The sequence below is a fragment of the Cyanistes caeruleus genome, chromosome 3 (assembly GCF_971803275.1).
Source record: "Cyanistes caeruleus chromosome 3, bCyaCae1.hap1.1, whole genome shotgun sequence".
Lineage (NCBI taxonomy): Eukaryota > Metazoa > Chordata > Aves > Passeriformes > Paridae > Cyanistes > Cyanistes caeruleus.
This window is the reverse complement of record NC_141703.1, coordinates 66,215,486-66,238,992: the sequence shown is the minus strand read 5'-3', so window position 1 is coordinate 66,238,992 and position 23,507 is coordinate 66,215,486. Positions and strand designations below refer to the sequence as shown.

The following is a 23,507-nucleotide window of genomic DNA, read 5'->3' as shown; positions in this document are numbered from 1 at the left end:
AATTCATAATGAATTTAGGATAACAACTTTAAAGAAGTCACCTCCCCCTGTCTTCCTAAATTTTTGCTATCATTGCCAATTAGTTCATTAATTTATTTCCTTTATTAAGGAAGTTGATTTTAATGATAATTATGATAATTTTTACTGACTGAAATATGCTTAAACTAAAGTTAAGGGGAAGCAGGAACATTTTAATGTTTTCTTTGGTGAAATAAGCAGTCACTTTGATGGGGTGTAAATTTCTTGTTGCCAGTTGTACAAGTGAAATAATTGTAATGCCTGCTGGATAGTCTAGCCCAGGAGAAGATTCTCCATAGAACCAATTCTACTAGTATTCAGGGTATTTTTTGATGCAGATTTTCTGAGATGTTTTCTAGAATGAAACATCTTGGTTTTAATAGTACTGAAATATCCTGTCACTGCAGACTGATACAGGAGCTTCATTTCAGTCTCTTAAATGTTACATATTCGTATATTGATTTACATTAGAAGGCAAATACAGTTTGAATTATTTTAGTCTGTAGTGAATTATTTTCATTGGTTTTACTGATTCTTTATTAGTTTATTAATTTAAATTAACTAGAATTTTACAATGAATATTGTTTGAGGAAAGGGTATCAGTCTGTATTGCACCTCTTCATTCCAACGGAGGCGTTACTGGATTTTTTCCTTGTTTTTAAATCCAACTTATCAAAACCAGATGGTGGGTAGTATATCTAGTCTAGTCTGTCTAAATATTATCACAGAATTTTTGAGGTAGAAGCAAAAGTCTGGAAGTTCTCAGATCCTCTTGCAAAAGCCAGACCAGTTGAGGCTGGTTGTCCAGATCTGTAACCACATGGCTTTTGGATGTATCCAGTGATGAAGACTCAGCAGATACAATTTTTCATCCTAGATTTCCTCCATGGAAAGAAATGGAGGAAAGTAGACACTTCCAGGAGGTGTTTAATTTCATCTTGGGATAGTCATCTAAGAGAGTTCAATTGAATGTCTTCTAGAGGTGGCTGTTTTACTTCCGGCTGTTTTCACCATAATCTCAGAGAGGCTTATCCTGGTGAAAACACAACCCAGATTGCTGATGAAGTATGCACAACTTGCTGCTGTGTTCAGAAATAAAAACTCTGCCTGGAGTTCTTTAAAAGAGAGTAAAAACTCTGTGAAACTATTTCATGATTCTAAAGAATGGCCATAGAAATACTGTGCTTCTGATCATGAAAATTTTTTTGCCTTCCTTTGGTACACATTGTGTGTTTACCAAATATGTAAATATATGATATGCAGTCACAGGTTTTAAATTAAAGTACTAATTATAATTAGGATAATAGTTTTTATTTGAATGTAATTAAATGTCTCAGGAGAACTAAGGAGGTAGACTCTTTATATATTTAGCATATTAGAAGCTTTTATGTTACAAAATTATAAACTGGTTATTAGCAATTAATTGATAGAGGAAAAAGTAATTTGGGAGTGAATGAAAAGTATGAATTAGGGTGGAAGCCAAAGCTAGTACTTGCTTACTTGTATTAATTGTCTGAAAATGGGGTATGAAAGAAGTCTTTGAATGATTGGATAGGTTTAGCTACGAAAAAAAGTTTGCATAGTATTTCAACTTGCTTATTTTTTAGAGTTTAATTTGAAGTCAATACCAACTGCTTTTAAATAGGCCACAGAATTGCCTTCTATTAAATTTGAGTGTTGAAATTATGCACTTATAAGAGATAATTCTTTGAATATCTTTAATTTAAACCATGTTATTCAAATTTTAATTATATAACTCCATTAAACAAATAGAACAAAAAAATCTTAGAATTATTTTAATATTAATTTATTTCATCATTTTGTGTAATATATTTACAATTACTAAAATTAGTGTTAACTGCCAGGCTGAGAGAATTGGGTTTGATCAGCCTGGAGAACGCTCCAGGGAGACCTTATAGCACTTAAAGGAAACCTAAAAGAGAGCTGGACAGGGAGTTTTTACAAGGGCATGTACTGATAGGTTGAGGGGGGGAAGGCCATAAACTGAAGGAGGAAAGGACTAGATTAGATATTAGATATTATTATTAGATATTATTAGATATTAGATGTACTAGAGAGTGGTGGAGCACCTGTAACAGGTTGCCCAGAGGGACTGACCAAGGCTGGATGAGACTCTGAGTAACCTGGAAGGTTTCTGCCCGTGGCAGTTGGAACTAGATGGTCTAGCTCATGAATGAGATGATCTTTAAGGTCCCTTCCAACCCAAGCCATTCTGTGATTCCATAGTTCTATGAAATTTCACACTGGTACTTTCAAAGTTCTTCAAAGTTACTAGGGTAAAGTAGGATGCTTGAGAGGCTGTTTCCTTCGGAACTGAAAGATGTTTATGCCAATTAAAAGGGGAATTTTTTTTTTTTAAACTAAATTTCATATTCGGTTTAGTAGATTGAGGTCAGCTTTTTAAGTTACACAAATGACTGTTCAAAATTGTTGAATTCCATTCCTGAAGATATATTTGGTCTTGACTATATCTTTTTTTTACTGGTTTTCTTTTCCCTCCCCTCCTAATACATGCCTGGTAGTTGTGCTACTTACTTGTTTAGGGCTAGTTCAGGACTTTGGATAGTGTTTTGCCAGTACCTGGATAGACACGAGTCAGACTGTCAGTACTGCTGTTAACTCACTACTTAATTGAGTGTTTGTTCCTTTCCTGGTGCAGTCTCTTCCTTGAAGCAGCCAGTAGCTTTCCTTCACCACACAATGAGCTGATGTGTGGTATAATAATGTAAATTTTCTATGTCTCTCTTACGCTGGAGCAGATGAGTGGTTCTTTTTCCAGGCATGACTGCATGACTGTTTGGCTGGAAAATGGAAAAGGCAGTAAGGTCTTCCAAACTCATAACTAAGGGCAAATGTTGTCTTACATCGAGAGAAAAAGCTAAGTTAGTTCTAGTGTCTTTTTATTTTTGAGTAGGCAAATTTCAGAGAATGGTGGAAAAGCCTCAATTGCTTCTTGAGCTTTTTGGGTTCTGCACTACATCTGTCAGAGCCAGGCTACCATTTCAATTACTTCTTTGGAAGAAATAGTTCAAATACATTTTGATTTTATATTATTGAGATGCTGTATTCAGTGACAAAATGGAAAGTAGTGTTTTATGATATTACTGTGTATATTTTTTACAAGTTTCCTTTTACATAACATGATTGCTAATTCTCTGTTGTAAAGTGCAACTGTGTGTTTCTCTTATCAAAATTACTTCTCTAACCATGTAAAACATATTCTGTATTGGTCACAAAGAAGGTATGAGACACTAAACTATGTATTCCACATTGTAATGCTGCTCTTGTTTTCTTTTTCAGCTGGTTGGTGGCGAATTTGATCTAGAGATGAACTTTATAATCCAGGATGCAGAGAGCATTACGTGCATGTCCGAGCTTTTGGAGCACTGTGATGTAACGTGCCAAGCAGAAATCTGGAGTATGTTCACTGCAATTCTTCGTAAAAGTGTCCGTAATTTACAGACTAGCACGGAAGTTGGCTTGATTGAACAGGTACTGCTGAAGATGAGTACTGTGGACGACATGATTGCAGGTATAAAGTGCCAGCTGATAAAATAATTATTGCATTCTTGACCTGCCAATGTTTTGTGATTATGGAAGGGTGTGGGATGCTTTGGTTTTTAGTTAAAGTGATGTTTTCATTAGTACTGCTATCGAGTCAGAAATATTTTTTTTATTAATTTCAGGAAAATGACAAAAATACATTCTTAGTTTGAAATCTCTGTCGATAAATTGTGTAAAGTAACACAAAAAAATTGAATTGTTAATTCATTTGAGAAAATATTGTTATTTTAGTGCAAAAAAAAATAATTAAAACCAGTATGTTAGACTTCTTAAGGACAAGGCAATAATTTAGTTTTTATATACATTGGTCATTTTCAATCATGATGTCAGAATTGCTAGATCCATTTTAAACATTACCTCATCTGGCAGCAAAACAGATATTATTTGCAGGTTTGAATGCTGGACATATGGATTATACTGAACAATCATTCCATAATGTATTCCTGTGATCCCTAGCACATATTTTCATTTTTTACATTTGTGGGGTTTAGCTTCCTATAACATTTTACAGCGTAACAAAAATAGCATGCTTTGTTGTTTACTGAAAATAAGTGATGAAGCTGTTTCCCAGTTAAGGTTTTCATAGTATGTTTGAAGGAGTTTATGATATTCCACACTACATCCTCTCCATTTATGATATCCTCACACTACATCAGTATAATCCTGATTACTTGGATAAAGAACAGGTTTGCTCATCACATTTAAATATAGCATCTGAAGATATATATATATATATATATATATATGTGTGTGTGTGTGTGTGTGTGATTACTATCTCTTTTCCCTGGGGTAGCTTAGGCAGTTTCTTTCAACACAGTGTGAAAGTAGTCCTTTAATTCTCTTATAGTTTGTGACTGATGGTAGGATACTTTTAGATTATGCTATGTGCTATACTGTACAGTGAAGTTCAGACTGAAGTATAACAGACCAATAGATTGATAAATGATGGTTTTCAGCAAATATGTTTTGTTTTACAGTATTTGTAAGTAAGGTATGTCAGAATAGTGTAAGGGTAAAGATACTCTTTATTCCATGTTAAATATAACACATTATATGAAGAGAACAAAAATTTCTGTCCTTAAATTTTTCAGGGTTTTAGTCATGGAAATAATGTTCTTAGATGAGTAGCCACACCAATGTGTCCAATTTAAACTTCCATAAATGGTACTTGTATATATGGTATACAAAACTGTAATGATGCCTCCATTAGAGAACTTTTTTTTGTTTTTAAGCTGCCTAGCTAATTGTAGAAGTCAGAAATCAAGAGCATGGGATCTGACTTTTAGGAGCATTTGGGAATTGTAAAATCATTCAGAATTTACAGATATTAGTATAAGCCAGTGGTAGTAAATTAAAAGAAAAAAAAAACAAAACAAAACAGCATAATGGATCTTCTACCTCAGTAATCTTTTTTTCTGAGAGTGGTCACACAGTGCTTCAGAAAGAGACCTGCAGAAAAATCTTCAGTAAGCTTGTTCTTTGCTATGCTTATATGGATGGAGTACATATTAATTTAAAATAAATACTGAAAATTAAAATTCGGATGACATTTTAGCTTGATGGTGTGTTTCAAATTATCTGAATATTCATCTATATTTCATGAGCAGGGATTGAACAGAATTATACTTCCTAGGGTTTTTCTCTGATAACTGTAAATAGATTGTTTTTGAGAGGTTTTTTTTTAACAAGACATGGAAGCAACGAAATTGATCATTTTGCTTTTATATCTTGATTTCTGTACACCTAGTACACTGTACACTAACACCTTAGTCTCCTTTTATAAGTGGTAATAATAGTGGTAATAAGTCAGAAGTAACAAAAAAGGTAATGTAATAACTATTTTGATATTAGGCAAAATCAGTGACAATTAGTGCAGTATCTGAGTTCCTTAACATCCTATGCAGCTGTTGAGGTCCTAACTGTAGAATTTTTTTGCCTCAAATATTTCTATGAACTTCCCAAAGCCAGGGAATAAAGTAACAAACTTTGTGTTAAAATTGTTTTTAGCATTAAAGAGAGAATGTTTTGAACAAGAGCTGTGTTAATTTTTACTCCTAGGAAGTTAGTACCACTTTTTTCCCAAAACTAATGCTAATACTCTGTCAGCCCAATGTTTTGAAATTGGCTTTTATCATCTGTACTGGGTAGAGGTTTTCTGAGTTGGTTTTTTTTTTTTTTTCATAATTTGCTTCTCTGGGAGTTGCTTGTTTGTTTTTAGGTCATCTCAGTTATTCCTTTTAGAAGCATTTTGATTAGACCTAGATAGGATTTAAATAGACAAGACAGGCAATAATGTCTGTTTTATGTTCTGACAGCACACTTTCAGGGCCAGTCTAAGTCTGAAGCCATTCTTCTCTGATTTTATCATAGTAAGAAAGAAGCAAATAAACATGTACCCAAACTTTTGCAATGAGAACTTTTCTCTCTGTTTAGATGAAGAGACTCAGATTCATGAGGTTCTGAGTACTTTAAAACTTCATGTGATTTTACAGATTCTGTGGTGAAGAATAGAAGCTTAATCACTTTGAAAGTCTCGGTGCAATCTAAATGGGCTTAATTTGCTTTTCAGAAGCAAATTTTTTTTCAAAAAAATCTTTGTATTGTGACTATTATATTATACTAATATAGGGAATGGTCATTTTATCAATAGTTAATGAGAAAATATTTTCATAGATGATTGGTGCTTTTTAATTTTTTTTTTTAACAACTGCACAAGGTCTTCCTTGAGGGAGTCACTTTTTACAGTTCTGTTTCCAGGTGATGAATAGTGAAGCAGATCATCTGCTCTGAGTGACTCTTTGGGATAATGTGTCTGTAGTCCCATCTGAGAAGTCTGAACAATGGATGAGAAAGTAGCCTGAACTCATAGAGAATAAATATGTCTCACCCAAGTCCCATTTTTTCCCCAGTTCTGCTGTGATGATATAGGTAATTGTTCTAAAATGACTGGGACTGAATTCTTCAGCACTGAAACAATTCCTAGTTTTCAAGCAAAGTTAGGTTTTGACTGCCCTGTCTTTAATGGGCTCTTGACAAGCTTTCCTCTTTTAACTCATTTCATAAGAAAAACTACAAAACTATCACATTTTCTATTTACAACCTGTAGAAATTAATTTACATCACCAACAAGGGTTAAAATCCACAATTTCATGGCCATGTAATATTAAGAGGTTAAGGAGGCACGAGGGTAGTTTCCTGAAGTTTTCTTTCAAATGCTATTTCAGTCCAAATTTAATGCCAGACCTTTCGTTTTATATGTGTGTTGTTACTTGAAAGGCAGGCAGGCTTTTCTCTATTGTGTTTTCATATTAAGTGACTGAATTAAGCATTCCTTCAAGGTTGCTTGTTAATTTATAGATGATATGAAAACTGCTTAGTATGAAAGTATTCAGAAGGTGCCATTAATAGAAATTAGAAATGCATTAAAAATGAGAAGCTGCCTGTTTTCTCTTTCTGGACTTAATATTATTACATACAATCTTGTTTCTGAAATGAGATCATGAAATCCAGTTATATATGTAATCTTATTTAATACTAAAAAAAAGTAGACATTAAAAAAATCTACTTGCAATATGCTTTCTGACCTTTGTCCATTTATAGATGAGTGGATTATTCGGATTAATAAACCAGATGGGACTGATTCTTTCATGAGATTTCTAATAAGTATGAATAAAGTTATGTAACAGTTATTTTTAAGTCTTTATATTGAAACAAGACACAAACCTTCTTATGAGGAGTTTATAGAAATACCTTTAAATTGCCTTAAGTGCTTCAACTTCCGCAGATGTTGTTTGCTTTATCTTTGCTTGTTATCTACTGGGCTTCAATCTTCCAGGTCATTATTTTACCCAGAGTTACATAATTAGGGAGCTTATGTTTGCTTCTCTTCATCAATGTTTAATTCATTACTTATAAATATGTATTTCTAATGCCTGTAGGTTATCCACATCTTCAGCAGAAATAAGAATTTTTCTGTGCCATAAGGTAGTACAGGGCTATAACAATGTTAAAAAGGAAGCACATGTTCAGTGATTTTTAAAACTTGCCAATCATTTCTGTGTTTGACTGTATTAATTTGCACTTTCTTCCTCTATGTAACAAGATTTTTTATTTTTAATGGTGTTCTGATTTTCACCAGACAACTTTGCTTCTACACGATGTTTTTTCTTCTGTAAAGGAAGCAAAATTTGCAGTCTCTTCATCTTGAAAGATAGCTGAAACTACAAAATAGGAATTTGAAAATTCTCAGCCAAAGATTAGTATTCACTTGTGCTTATCTCCTTTTCTGAGTGTTCAGTGTAACTGTTCCCAGTTTCTGATCATGTTTAAGACATCCCAGCTTCACATTGCAGGCTGGAGGCTACAGAGAAGGGGGCAGGTACTAGGAGAGCTGAGTCACAGGATTCACCACTATCAATTCTTAGTTTTCTTAGGTGTATTTTGTTTTCCCTAATTCTCTCACAAATGTATGTGGTACTCTTTTTAAAGGGAGATTAAAGAAATGAGCGGGAGGAAAAAAATCTATACTTGGGGATTAGGACTATACTCAGAATTTATGGTGAAAATGTCTGCTTAAGTAGCAATGCTTTTCTTTTGCCTTTCCTGATACACAATTTCGTTCACCAGTTTACTATGTCTTCTGTAAATTAAATGATATTTCATTCTTCACACATGCTAAGGATCAGAGGCTAGTTTCATTGTAGAAAAAGCTAAGTAAATAGTAGTTATTTTTGCTCAAAATCACATATGTATGGATTTGCAAAGAGTAAATTTGTTTTAAAACATAATATGAATGTGAAATGTGTTTGGAAGGAATTGTTTCTCTTGAAAACTACTCTTTGTCAGCACCTGTAAGAGTCATCCTTTCACTAATGAAAAAGGGTAACATGCAGTTCTACAAATAAAATGTGACTTACATGTAGAAAGTTATGTCTTCTACAAGTTTAGCTGGGAGGCGGGGGGGGGTTGGGAATTCTGTGATTGTTGAACACACTGGGAAAGTGTCAGTGCTGATTCTGTTGTGTCATAGCTCTTTTGTTTTTAAAGCTCTGGACTTCACTGCTTGATCTTTGGATTAAATTCTTATGCCTTATCTCTGAATATGAGCTAGTTGGTTTACCAGCTGCTAAAGGAAGTTGTAATTCTTATTAGTCCATTTTTTCCAGAAAAAAAAATCTGGAGTATAAGGAAAGGTTCAACATCCAACATACTAAATATTTCTTAAAATGAAATTCTGGGGTTTTAAATAAAAAAATCAAGCACTATCAGTTATTTTAAACTTTAAAAGTAAAAATTTACTTTAAAAAGTAAATTTTGATAGTCTTTGAAAGGAAGACTCTGTTTAATGTTCTTACTGTAAAAGTTTATGGGTTTTGAGATGTTGTAATGAAAGCTGTATTCCATAAACCTGTTAGCAATTTTGATATCTTCTTTTTATTGTGCTCTGTAATTGTTTTCTTGCTATGATTTTTGTTATTTCTTTTGTTTTCCTTATGGTTGTTTTATTTTGCTGTTATTTGTTTTGATTGATGGGTTTTTGTTTGGCTGGTTTTGTGGGGATTTTGTTGGTTTGGGTTTTATTGCAGGGGCCAGAGGGAGGTGTTTTATTTTCCCCTGGCTTTCATTACAGTAAAGATCAGAAGCATTATCACTGTAACAAAAATGGGGGAATGATTTTATAGTATAAAATGCTGGGTTTAGGTTAATGTAAAGCATCTTTTAGGTCAACATTTTTTGAAAAATGCTAACTTCAGAGGAAAGAAGGAACTCTTATCCCAAAAATATACAGCAGGAAGGACAAGTTTATAATATGTGATGCGTGTTGTGAAATGGGGAGAATTAATGCTCCATAAATGTAACACTTTTTTCAAAGTGTGATGCAAAGTTTAACATGAAATCATTTGTAAAATATTCAATACAAGTTGGATTTTTAGAATATGTGAATATACTTACTTTTAATGGTATTAGTTTTTTCAGCTTTTTTTTTTTGTGTGTGTGTGTATCAAAGCAATGAAATTCAGAGTTCAGAATAACTTTATTTTCCTTTGAAGATCTCCTAGTTGATATGTTGGGGGTTCTTGCCAGCTACAGCATCACTGTCAAGGAGTTGAAGCTTTTGTTCAGCATGCTTCGAGGCGAAAATGGAATCTGGGTAAGCTGTGATCAGATAAAGCATTAAGTGTCATTCCATTAGAGACTGAAGTTAACATAAACTGTCTCCTGGGACATATAAACTTGAATTTGTTTTCTCATGTTGACTGAACATATGTTCAAGAAGTATTTTTGCTAACTATTTTAGAGTTAATTTGCTCTGGTGTTTGATAACTGTCCACTTTCCATTGTAACCTAGAGATTACAAAAATAATTGTATTGATTTTTGTGCAATTTTCTTCTTTTCACAGCCAAGACATGCAGTTAAATTATTATCAGTCCTTAATCAGATGCCACAGAGACATGGGCCTGATACCTTTTTCAACTTCCCAGGCTGTAGTGCTGCAGTAAGTTTTCAACCAAAATTCTACAATTTAATGAACAAATAAATAGCTCCTCATTTGCATTTCCCTTCCTTTGATTTCAGAAATTCTTGAAAAGGAAATGAGAGGGGAAATACATGTTTGAGTAGTGTAGGCATTGCCTTCCAAGATAGCTGTATTGTTGAGAAGTTGCACTTGTGAGGATGGAATGACAAGCAACAAGTTTTGTTCTGGGGAATTTACTGTGAAAGGGAAACTTGAAAATTCCAAAGAACAGTGTTGTTTTATTAGAATAATGTAATCAATATTATATAAAGGAGAAAGTTGAGGAAAATCAAGCAATTAACTTGCCCATATCATCACAGTTTATAGTGACTGCTTAGTCAAAAATTTTATTACGAAGTTTTCATTTTGTCTAAGTTCCATCTGCTGCTTTCTTTCCACCAGGGCAGTGGAGATAACTTATAATGGTGAAATTGTATTCCTTTCCAAAACTTCTCAAGTAGATATTCTATTCCATTCACTGCATGTACATTCAAAAAACACCCCTACAAATAAATTAAAGCATACAGATTAATAGATTATTGAGAGAGTAAATGGAAATGGTTAGTACTGGGAAATAGAAATCTGAGCTACAGTTCCATTCTGGTACAGAATTGTATATGCTCAGGTAGAAGGTGGAATCTTCTAACAGAAGATAATCCTGGGATTCCTGTTTTCTCATGCCAGTGCATGAAGGCTATTCTAACTGCATTTCATCCATCAATGGCACTGATAATTTTCTTTAAGCCCAAACCACTACATCCATTCCTTGTGAACAGACTTGTCAGGGCAGCAGATTGCATCAGGGAAGTAAACTGGCTGATAATCACTGTTTTACACCTGGGTTATTTTTTGCTAGATTACTTCTTTGATCTTGTTTGATATGCAGCCTTATAAACAAATGTGTCAGCAAAATGCATAGGGCGGATTGTGTAAAGAATTAATTACTAAGTTTGAGAGGGAAAGTTCCATTATCTCCTGCTAAATTAAAACCACAGTTAACCTCTTCTACAAGTACATGCACTGGCAAGACAGCTGTTGCAGAATATGAATGTAAACACTGACACATACTGCTTTGACACTTCTGGGCTTCAGAGACAAACCCTGATGAAATTTCTCTCTTAAATTTAATTTTTTTATCAGAGGTTCAAAAAAGGTTTTGCAGAAGAATTTCAAATTTCCCTTCCTGTCCAAAGATGTGCATCAATAACAGGAGTTCTTGACTTAAATGCAGTCTCTTTTCTTTGTTTGGACCCTTCCAGGGTCTTGTTTCAAATAATAGTCATGACGGACTGAACACTTCTAAATAAAGAAATAAGAGTTTCAAACATACACTTCTTTATTAGTGCATGTTGGATGAACTATGAAGTTCTGGAGAGGATACATCCTCTGAAGTGGACCATGGGCAGGAATTTATAAAATGACCCAAAAAACAAAGCACTTCACTAGAATAAAGAGACTGGACAGGACCTAGTTCACTAGCACTGAGTTTGTTTTCAGATGTGATGCACAATGTTGACATCAGACAGAGAAACAGCATAACCTTTAATCTGCATGATAAATATCAGGTTGGCCCTCCTTAAAGTTAAGTGCATGCTCCTTGTACATCCAGGACTTCAGTGGCCGTATGAAGGAGCCAAGAGTCTACTGAAGCGATCCATGGATATGCTGCTGAGAATTGCTTCATTTTCCCAGCTGCAGGGCCCTTCCCAGTACTGGAGTTCCCAGTGCATCTCTAGCAGTCTGTGCAGGTGGCATGTTAGTCGCTGCAGCTGGAGGACACCTTGTGCTGGTGGTAGTACTACTCCCAGCTGTTGTTGCCATTTGTCATCAAGCAGCTATTCTGCTTTAGGCAAGAAACTGGCTCTCAGGAGGCAGGAGCCATATCCCAAAGGTGTTCCTTGAAATGTTCAGTTTTAGTTTTAACAATGAATCTCTATTTTATGATACGTTGATTAATTAGATTTTATAATTCATTTTTTTGATGAGATTAATCATTATTAAAAGCTGAATTTATAGTTTATAGCTGAATTTCTGCAGAAGTAATTTTTCTATTTTTGTTCTCTTAATATTGCCTATTCACTCATTTAATTTTGTGTCTTCTATTGATAAAATTTATGTAGTTAAAAGTTTAAGTATATTAAAATAGATAGAAAAGTAATGCATTAATTCAAAACCACTGTTTAAAAGGGTTTTTTCTATATTTCATATTTGAAAGTTAAAGCAAATCTACTTTTAACAGTATTTCTCAGAAAGCTAATTATCTGGGTTTTTTCTTCCTTCCCTCCTTCCAGGCAATTGCATTGCCTCCTATTGCTAAGTGGCCTTATCAAAATGGGTTTACTCTTAACACCTGGTTTCGTATGGATCCACTAAACAATATCAATGTAGATAAGGATAAACCCTATCTCTATTGGTAAGTAACTTTTAATGCTGCAATTATGGTTTGTTCTGGCCTCCTAACAACAGTTAATCTTTCTCATTTTTTTTAGTCCCTGAGATACTTTCCCCCCGCCCCTTGCCAAATATCTCCAGATTTTAATGGCTGCTTAATGTATACAAACTCTTAGAAAACCATCTGTCCTTTTCACTTTGCAATTCATAAATCCATGGATTCAAGACATGTGCCTTGTAGATAGACTGTAAAATCTAGTGTTGTGGTTTCTTTAGGAATTCTAAAATGTATTATTTCTTAGAGCTTTAAATGGAGAATGTTGTATTTTCTCTTTGGTGATAAAGATTCTTAGCTGATGTCAGTACTACAAAATAAATCTGTTAAACTCAGAGTGCACAGTTTACACTTTAGCTAAAGGTAATAGCAAGTAGATCTATGAATATAAAAATGGCTTCCTGATCACTGCTTCCCCAAAAATGTTAAAATTTAATGTGAATGTAATGTGCATAAAAGCAGCTGAATATACTGATCTCAGAAAGAAATCATAGAATCAGAGAATATGTTGAGTTGGAAGGGACCCATGAGGATCACTGAGTCCAACTCAGCCCTGCTGAGTTGTGACTCAGTGAGTGAGTCCCAACAGGACCATCCCCATCCCAAGAGTCACACCATGTGCCTGATAGAATTGTCCAAATATTTCTTGAACTTTATCAGGCTTGGTGCTGTGACCGCTTCCCTGGGGAGTTGTTTCAGTGCCCAGCCACCCTCTGGGTGATGAACCTTTTCCTAATATCCAACCTAAACCTTCCCCAACACAACTTCAAGCCATTCCCTTGAGTCCTGTCACTGGTCACCAGAGAGTTTAGATCAGTGCCTGCCTCTCCACTTGCCCTCACAGGGAAGTTGTAACTCCAATGAGGTCTCCCCTCAGTTTCCTCCAGGCTGAACAGACCAAGTGACCTCAGCTGCTCCTTGTACAGCTTCCCCTCCAGGCCCTCCATCATTCTCATGGCCCTCCTTCAGGCATTCTCCAATAGCTTGTCTTTCTTATACTGTGGCACCCAGAACTGCCCCCAGCACTGGAGGTGAGGCTGCCCCAGCTCAGAGCAGAGCAGGACAATCCCCTCCCTTGCCCAACTGTGATGCTGGGCCTGATGCCCCCCAGGACAGGATTGACTCTCCTGGCTGCCAGGGCACTGCTGGCTCTTGTTCAACTTGCTGCCAATCAGGACCCCCAGGTCCCTTTCCAGGGCACTGCTTTCCATCATCTCATTCCCCAGTCTGTTTTTCCAGCCTGGGTTTCCCCATCCCCATTGAAGAATCCAGCACTTGTCCTTCTTGAACTTCATATGGTTGGTGATTTCCCAGTTCTCTTATTTGTCAACAGCTCCTCTCAGTTTTCTACCATCTGCAAACTTGCTTTTATCCCTTCCAGTGCTAGATCCAAGTCATTCATGAAAATGTTGAAAAACACAGGGCCTAAGATGTAGCCCTGGAGACTTTGCCATGACAGGAACAATTTATATGATTATTATTTTTATATAGTAGATTAAACCAAGCTCAAATTAGTAAATCAAAACAGGAAAAATATCCATCTAAACTTTATGCAAGTTTCAGACTTTGCCACATGAATTCTTGTTTCACAGACAACCATCACCAAGGGAAAGATACTAAAGCAAACGTTTATTTTCCTTCCACATACTTTTTGGTCACGTAATATCTTTTTCAGTTTAACTAGGTGAAAAATGTGTCATAAATAACTCAAGGCTTTAAGTGAGTGCAGTGCCTTTGTGGTGTGAGACAGCAGTTGCATCAGCTCAACCATGATGTGAAAACTGATTCTTAAAACTGGAGAAGGGAAGCAAAGAAATGCTTTCACATCTACCAGATGTGAGGGAAATTTTCCGCTGTTCTGTTATTAGGGACATGCTATTAGGAACCCTGCTTCAAGAACTGTAAGGCAGTTTGATTTTTTCTAAAAAAGATGATTTTAATTATCTCTGAGGATGATGTTGGGCAGCTGCTGACAGTCTATTAACACTTGTATATTGTAACAGTATTGTAGCTATCTTACCAATTATAAACTGAGTGTGACAACTGATATGGAAGAAAATTAGAAGTCTGGCATTTGCATGAGCAATAAATAACAACAAGGCAGAGCAGTCAAATTCAAAGGGTGAGGTTCAGAATTCTGTAGCAGAAATTTTAGTATAAGACAACCAACATCACATACCTAGGTGCCATGCTTATGGAATGAGTAGTCATATGTTAGAAAGCAGGAATTGCAGCAGGATGTTACAGATTGTTGCAGGTTATCAACTGACCATAAAATCCATTTTACTTGCTTTAGCTGAAAGAGCTAATGTGATCCTTTTAAGGATAGTCTGAACAAACAGAGATGATAATAAAGTTGATGTGATCCCTTCCTGAAATCATGGCAAAAGCATTACTGGAATGTCATTCACAGTTAAGAATTGCTACTTCTTTTAAGAGACCATAGGAAAAACTGGAACCATTTGGAAAACACTTGGGAGTGAACTGTCCCTTGGAAAACACATTTTATAGTGAATGAATTTTTTATTCTTTTTTTTTATCTGAGATCCAGTGGGTAGACTGCAAAAGAGGAAAATTCAAACTTTAAGATACACAGTACTATGGGCACTATTACATTTATAAGACATATTAAAATAGTAATAATAATAATACTTATAGTTTAATAGATTTTTGGAAATGTTTCTTTAAAAATAAAGTGTAGATTCTTTGTCATAAGGACACTGCAAATTTAGATATTTAGGGCTAACCTTAAGCACGCTTAACTGGGAAGTCTCCATCCTCTAAATCACTTTACTTGTTCCTGCTAAAAAAAGGGGTGGGTGACATAATTATTAAGTAAGGCTTGGAATTAGATATGATCAATCCAGATGCTAAGATTAATTTCTAGAGGGGTTTTTTGGTGCTGTTTTATTTTTTAAGAGGTGCTTTCTTTCAGGTAATATATCAGGTTCTGTAGAAGAATTAGAAGGTAAACTGAGGCTGAATTGTCATAATGATTTTTGTCCATAGAATATCCCAAGTGCTTCCACAGTCATTAAATGGAAGAATGGCTAAAACTTCTGAAAGTGCCTTCTACATTTTAGTTTTACAGATGTAGAGACAGGGAGGAAAGGAAAAAGAAAACCCAACCAAAAATGAAGCTGTCTAGTATTTTCAGACTTTCTCTGGGACTTTTGGTAATAGAGATAATGCAGAACAGTTGCAAAAGCATATAGTGAAATTCCAAAGTTAGTAGAAAGCAGATTTCATCCACACCTTTCAGGCAAGAATGAATTATTATCTTCTTAATATCAATACTATGATCATATGTTAAATTGCTTTTAAAATTCTAAGCTAAAGAAGCAGAAATCCCAAAGCAGTTCCACTGGTGGATGGAAAAGTGCTCTCTTGCTATGCAAGTGTAATAACATTCAGTACCTGCTTTGAGAAACTGGCTAAAATGAAACATAATTGTAAAGATTATATGAACAAACTGTACTGAAATTGTGTTCCAGCTGTTATGGGAAGTAATTTAAGGCTCATAAAACCATATGGCTGTTGATGGTATGGCTCTTGTTGTCTCTATGCATTTTATCTTTGGATGTGGCAAGTTCTGCACATGTAGGTAATTGGTAGGAGAATTTCTTTGCAATCTTCTAGAGACCAGTCCTAGCCTACGTTACCTTTGGCAAGAAAGAAAATGTCAAGATTAATATTATATAGTATTGTGCTGAGGTAAACAGAACACATTAGAGTATTCAGTTTAACTACTTTTGTATTAGAATTCTAATTAGTTTGGAGGAAAAAAAAAAAAAGTAGAATCTTGGCTAAGTTTCGTGTTTATAAAATCATTTATTCTATTCCAAGGCAAAGAGCCCTGATAAGAAAAGAGCAGTTTTTTCATAATTTTGTTGCTTTCTCATGTTTGTGTGCTGAACTCAAAGACAACTCAGTGTTTAAAATTTCAGGAAAAGTCTGATTTGACCATAATAGGGATAAAATCAGCCCAGGAATCAGGAAGGAAAGGAATGAGGAAAAAATTTATAGATGTAGACATTTCTTCAAGAGATATTCATTATTTCAAAATGCTTTCTAGCTCTTGTTCAAAGTAGTAAGATGCATTTCATACAGTGATAATAATGTTTTATCAGGTAAAAAAATTATGATATTTACAATGGCTGGATGTTGGTAATTTAAAAGAAATTATTATATTTGACATCTCTAATCAAATAGTACTACGTCATATGTCAGATCATAGTGAATCTCTATATTATTTTAATATCCTTCAGAATGGGATTCTGTTAAATGAAGACATTTCAGACTCTAAAGATGACTTATATCGCTGAGAAACAGATTTGGCATTGTGAGAGTTGCAGTTACCTGCTGAAAAGTTCTTTGAATGGCATAAGGCCCTAAGGAGATAAATCAGAATCTCAAACTATCTCACAACACATTCAATTTCTCTTATTGTAAGGGCTGTATTTTAAGGTTTTTAACATTCATTTTATTGCACAAAATTGAACACTGTGGTGGTGCAGGTTGTGTATATGGGTAATGCAGATTTATGTGTGTATGAGTGATGCTCTTCCATGAGACTTCTCACTTCTCCTTTCATTGAGGGGTTTAGCTGCCTGTGGGGTCATTGTGGAAGCCAGATCATTGGCATGATCCAGGTTAAAAATACTCTTCAAAAGGTGCAAGTGAATGGCAGTGTTATAAAATCTTTCGCTACTGAAGTCAGTGGTAATGGACAGCATGTCATCTTTCTCTTCATTCTTAGGCTACATCTTAGGTTTATTTAGACAGAACATTTTATGTTTATTAAAGAAATGCTTTTTTTTTTTTCTTTTTTGCAAAGTCAGTTTTATGAAAGCCCTCATTAAAGGCAGTGGCAGGGAATAATGCTCCTTTTCAGCACAGCAGCTTACCTTGGAGAGGGGAGACAGAAATGTGTACAATGTAGAGAAGCAGATGAATGAATGAGGAAGACACAGCCTGAATTTGGATAAAAGATATGTATATACTATATATACTTCAAGACTGGAAGTAGGAACTTCTGTGCAAGGATTCATTAGGGTGCAGAAAAATCATCTATAGATGTTATTACACCTGTTCTATTTACTGTTTTCAAAATTAAATAAAAGTATTCTTACTCATTACAACAAAAGTGGCTTTCTAGAATTTGAATGTCTCTTTCCTCCTCCTTTACAAATACCTTCACAGGAGATAAGTGTCTAAGCCTTTTTTCTTTTACCAGTTACCTTTGCACAGTGTTGGTTTTTTTTTAAGAAGTCCATAGTTGCTCTTTAAAATGCTTTTGATTTCAAATATAAGTGGAGAGATGAGCTTTCTGCATTATCTGTCTTTATGATATTTGTCACAAGAAGGTTTGGAAATCCTTAATTCTTAAAATTTCAGTCCTTTATCCATTTGGCAAATGAAAAGAAATACACAACTCAGATCATTAACACTTCATGTATCATTAGCATAATTTATTCATATCTTGAAAAATAATTCTTGTGCCTGATAATTATCTCGAATCTAAATTTGTATGTCATACCAGCTGCACTGGTCTCTGAACATCCCCAAAATTGCAAGGCATCTCACAATTGTTTTGTCATGGATATTTCTTCAAAACTTTGATCAGATGTGTTATTTTAAATGATGATTAAGAAACTGAGGGTTAAACGTGATAGATATAATACTTACTATCTTGGATTTTATGAAAAAAACAAAAGTACTGATTTTTAAAATGTAGCCTGGATTCAATTAAGTGCTGAAGGTGAGTAGCTCCCCAAAAAGAATGGTGGAAGAAAATTAGATTCACTGTTCTGGGTACAAAGTTGCTTTCTTTTTCATGGCAGTTTAAAGCGGTATTTGAACCTTTTTATTATAAAATAATTCTCCTTTTCTCGGTTTCATTCACAATTCTTTCTTTTCAGTTTCCGCACTAGCAAAGGTGTTGGGTATTCTGCTCATTTTGTTGGCAACTGCTTAATAGTTACATCGTTGAAGTCAAAAGGCAAAGGTTTCCAGCACTGTGTGAAGTACGACTTTCAGCCACGGAAGGTAAGCAAAGTTATATTTACAGTAAAGAATAACACTGATGATGTGACAGTGTGCTTCTGGGAGGAGGGCTAAAATCCCTTCAGTGTTAAATATAATTCCTTATTTATAGGTAGCTGCTCTAGTGTTCATGTAAAGTTACAGTTCAGAATCAATTCAAGAAAAATGTGATAATTTATAGTGTAACACTTCTCTAAAGTCAGCTTGTTTTTCAAAACTACTGCTAAATTGGCTTCAGATAGAGAAGGATTTTGAGTACTTGTAAAATGGCTACATTTAATTACTTAAAAAATAAAATAATCATTCTGTTTCTGAAAATTTTGTACTTGGTAACTTTGTAGCCAAGGTCTTGAAAATTTTTGTTGGCAATGCTAGTTTCATTAACTGGCACTGTATGATATAAGACTCTGAACTTCCTTCCATTTCAGTGCTGTTTTAGGATTTCTCATTTTTCATAGTAAATCTTGATTACATCTCTAGATCATTTTAATGTTTATTTCTACTCTATGCCTAGTAGTCCTAGGGGAACTATGATTTTGTGGCCTTCAGTGTTGCCGTTAGTTGACTGAAGCATTGACTTTTTTGGTTGTATAAAGCCTTATAAACACATATCTGCTGAGTCTGCTGGAGTGAATCAATTCTGTTTTTCACGTTTTTCCAATTTTATGGCCAGAAAAGTATTTTGATGACAGTTCAATTTTCATTTAAAGTAGCATGTCTGAATCTAGGAAAAAAAGTAATTGCTAATTTTTTTTATTATGTTATTGTTAATCAGCTTTTGGGATCTAGTTGATCTTTACTTGTTGATGGGGAAGTAACCTTTCATATTTTACCAAGATATATTTTTGGTAATTTTAATACAAATAACTAGTTTTCTTAATGCCAACTCTGTAAAATTTTAGCTTTTACTCTTGCTACTCAAAATAACTAATTCTGAAATACTAGTACCTCTGTATCTCATTGTATGAATACCAGTTTCAAATCAAAATCAGCTGATCTGAAGCACATAAAAATATAACTCCCATGTTAGTTTTACATATCTCAAAATTGATGCTTCATACACCTTTGATCACATGTCAGATTTAGAAATTCTTTTAAATAAATATTTTAGAATTTATTTTTGACTTGTTTAATATATTTTTCCATTGTTAACTTGTGTTCACATGCATATGTTAAAGCACATAATGCACAGTGGAGGAAATATATTTCTGTGAAATATAATTCCTGGCCCTAACAAGTCAAAATTTGTCCTGTTTAACATGCAAATTGATTTTCTTCATATTTTTTAGATATGACATTGGTTTCACTTTGGTACAAGATTTGAATATGTAGATACAGATTCAAAAAAACCGTGTACTCAGTTGTAAACAGCTAATTGTTCTAATGCTGACTTGAGAAGTGTGATTTTTGCCATCAGATGTACCATTCCCTAGACATTTGCTTACAGATACAGGCGTTTCAGATTTTGTCAGAAGCATCATCCTCAATAAACTTCTGAATAATGTGGTTTGAGGGTTTTTAATATTTTTTGGTGAATCACAGTACAGTAATAAATTCAAGTCATCTGGTCAAAAGCTTTATGTAGGCAGATCAGAGTTGCTCTGTTCACACGAAGATCTTCCTGTTATGGCATATGATGCCTTTCACAGTGTAATACATAATCTTAATTTGTAACTTTATCATGTGCTGAGTGGTTGCTTTAGGTCTCAACTGGAGTATTTTATAATATTGTAAAAGCAAGCATTTATAAAAAATATATGGAGAAATTTGGTTATCATACTCCCAAATAGAAAATGTGGGTGTAGTATAATAGCCTGACACCTCAACAGAGCTAAACTAGCTTTGACAATGTTATGTTTAATGTCTATACTGTTTTTTTGGGACTCCAAATTTATATTTTTGGTAAGTAATACTCAGTGTTTTTGCTCCCTTGAGTTTGAGCCTCAGCATCAATCCCTGTAAACCTGTAACAGGAAAGCAGTGTAGTCAAGAGCAAACAGCTTTTTTGTGTGTCTGTGTGTGTGTTTCTAATCCTGAACACCTTTACTAACTGTAGGAGAGACAGAAATAAGTTCCACATCCTGGAAATCCTTAGTGTGTGATGCCTCATTTCTCTGATTGTACTGTCCTGTGGAGTAGGAATGTGACTCAGCAGTTGGTGACTAAGCTTGACAGGTTTCAGCAGTAAACAAAAAATACATAGTGAAGGGTCTTTTAGTACTACTCTCTGCTCTTGTTACAGCAGAGAGGCATGGCCTTTGTGCATTTTTGAGAAAATAATATGTGGAAGGAAACTGCAGGATGAATGTGAAACAAAATTGTATTGTTGACTTCGAATATGAAGGAAAGAAAAGGATCTTTTCAACTAAAAGTTGAAGAAAAATTGTGAGTGAGATCATACAACTTGGTTTGGTTCATTGGGTAGTAGTAAAGTGCTGCCTTTCCCTCTTAAAAAAAATGTTTGCTAGTGCTAGAGAAATGGCCTAAATGCAGAAATACAAAAGACTATGAGCAAATATACTATTAATCACAAAATCCAATAGACTGTTTAAAAGCTCCTTACAGTGTACCTAAGCACAGATAAATAGCAATGTACAAACCACTGTTAGTAAAATGAAGTTCTTCAGGAAGCTGAGGTTGAAAGCAAATGAGCAATACTTAGAAAAGTGCAACTTACAGCAAATTCCATGCAAAATTATTAGACAAATTTTTTTTCCTGTTCAGAGGGCAAATTAGATGACTGAGGCTTAATAGGAACCCTTGAAGAACATATAAACATGGCAAAAAGCTAAATTGTTTAATTTCATCATTGTTTATGAGTAAATGGGTATGAGTCAGAGGAAGTGTCTCAGAGTTAACCTTAGAGTAGGCATCCCTTAGTTCCAAAGGAAGTAGAATTCTAAATTTGCCAAGCTTTCATTTGGCATATATAGTATTTTTTTTCCAAATAAATTTTAGATGAAAAATAATATGGATTTTAAAAAATGGATTTTTTCATATTTAGAATTAAATATTACCACGCTTGACTTCTTTGCTATCAAATTGTGATAGAAGCTAGGAAAATTCAAAGGAAGGATTAGAAAACACATGGGTAAACATATCTGGAACAAAGTAATGCTTTGCTGCAGTGGAATTTTTTCCCCTGTTTCCATTGAATTATTTTAAAGATTCTCACTTTGCATAAGAACAGATTTGTGAGCCAGTTGATACACACTATGTGGATTTCTGAAGACCTTTAGGCATTATAATCATCTGAAAACATTAAAAAAATGACTATAAGAAAATTATATTCATTAAGTACAGTGATGGGAGGATATGAATCAAGTGAGCAAGCAGAAATCTTAGAAGAACTTTTATGTTCTTGTTGCTAAGAATGCATCATGGACTTGGTGGAGTTTATCATTCTCTATTTAGGAATTAGCTTTGAAAACTTGTATTACTCATTTTTTCTAGATTGATAGGAAAAATGCAAGACAAATAGTAAACCATTTTTTTAATACTTGAATGCATTCCTGGCTAAAGAGAAATTGCCATTTAAGACGTAAATTTAGTTAATTCAAGGGTAGAAGGACAAAAATAAAAGCAGTATTTTACTGGTTTAGCTATGGTGGTGAGCTGGCATAGGCTTTGTGTGCATGTGTGTGTGTGCATGTGTATTCAAGAAGATCAGAGCTGAGGAGTTGTTTTAGAACTTGCCTTGTGGTTCAGAGTAACAGACAGAGGTAGTGGTCTAACACAGCAGCAGTGCTAAAGATTCAGAAAAGTTGGTGTGACCTGAAAGAAGCTGCATGTGCATGTAAGGGGGTTAACATGGAGGAAAAAAAGGATTATAAAAATTAGTTTATATAATTTCCCTAAAGTTTAATGTGAGCACCAAAGCTCTCCCAAGGTAGCATTGCTCATTTTAGCTCCTTGTGGGCTCTGTGGACAGTGTTTTAACAAAAGTAATGAATTATTTGTTTTCAAATGAATGAGTCATCTATTAAACTTTAGCTGCACACAGAGACAGTCTTATAAATTGGTGTTTTCAGAAATGGTTTGAACGGTGCCTTTTGAAAGAAAAATCACAGAAGATAAATAGATAAAACCTGGGGCTTAGGGGTTGTCAGCTGATTTCTGCTACAAATTGTCATACCTGGAAATATGAATAAATACACAAAAGGCACAACTTTGAACAGTACCAGCAGAAAGAACGCCTGCTGTTGGGATTGAAATTTTTAAAATGATCGTCACTTGGTGGAGATTATTGGTTAATTAACCACTGAAGGAATGAGAAAATGGGAATATTTTTCTGAGATTTATATTTGGTTGTGTGGGGCTTTGGAAGAGAAGTAATGATGGAAGGAAAACTCTAGTCATGTGGTTTGTACATAGTTTCTGATTAGCAGTTACATGCATAGATATTGAGTTATGAATATTTTGTTGAATTATGGTGGGTCCTCCCTTAAATAGAATCTGATTATGAAATGGGAAATAAAATTTGCTAAATGAGTTTTGAGTTAGGTTTTTTGGGGTTTTTTTCTGATATTGATAGTGACTCACAAAAATTACTTTGTTCATGGTTTCTGGACATTTCCATACATGACTTCAGAAGCCAAAGCTGGAGCAGTACTTCCTTATTCCAGTATTGCCCAATAAATCTGTTTGCTTGGAAATGCAAGAAATGAGATACTCTAAAGTATCATTGTATGATAAGCAGCATTTTTCTACCTTCTATTTGTTGTATGTTTAGAGGAAGGCAAAATGAAAAAAAAATTTTAGTACCTGGAAACAGATGTGTAAAAATACATGTTCCTGTATCTAGAGCTATTATAGACTTGTAATAGAATACAGCTCAATTTGATGACTACTGTAATGCTTATTGTCAAAATGTATTTTGCTGCATGCTGTTTTGT

The 23,507-nt window shown here is 34.4% G+C and overlaps 1 protein-coding gene across 19 annotated transcripts in view; it reads left to right on the top strand.

Annotated features, from left to right (window-relative positions):
- Nucleotides 1-23,507, top strand: part of NBEA (neurobeachin) — a 460,255-nt gene that overhangs the window by 75,431 nt on the left and 361,317 nt on the right. For all 19 annotated transcript variants that reach the window (XM_086881592.1, XM_086881590.1, XM_086881589.1 and 16 more), the window contains exons 2-6: nt 3,340-3,571; nt 9,654-9,754; nt 10,005-10,100; nt 12,413-12,534; nt 18,489-18,615. In XM_086881592.1, coding sequence (XP_086737718.1) covers nt 3,340-3,571; nt 9,654-9,754; nt 10,005-10,100; nt 12,413-12,534; nt 18,489-18,615 — 678 coding nt within the window. The remainder of the gene's footprint in view (nt 1-3,339; nt 3,572-9,653; nt 9,755-10,004; nt 10,101-12,412; nt 12,535-18,488; nt 18,616-23,507) is intronic.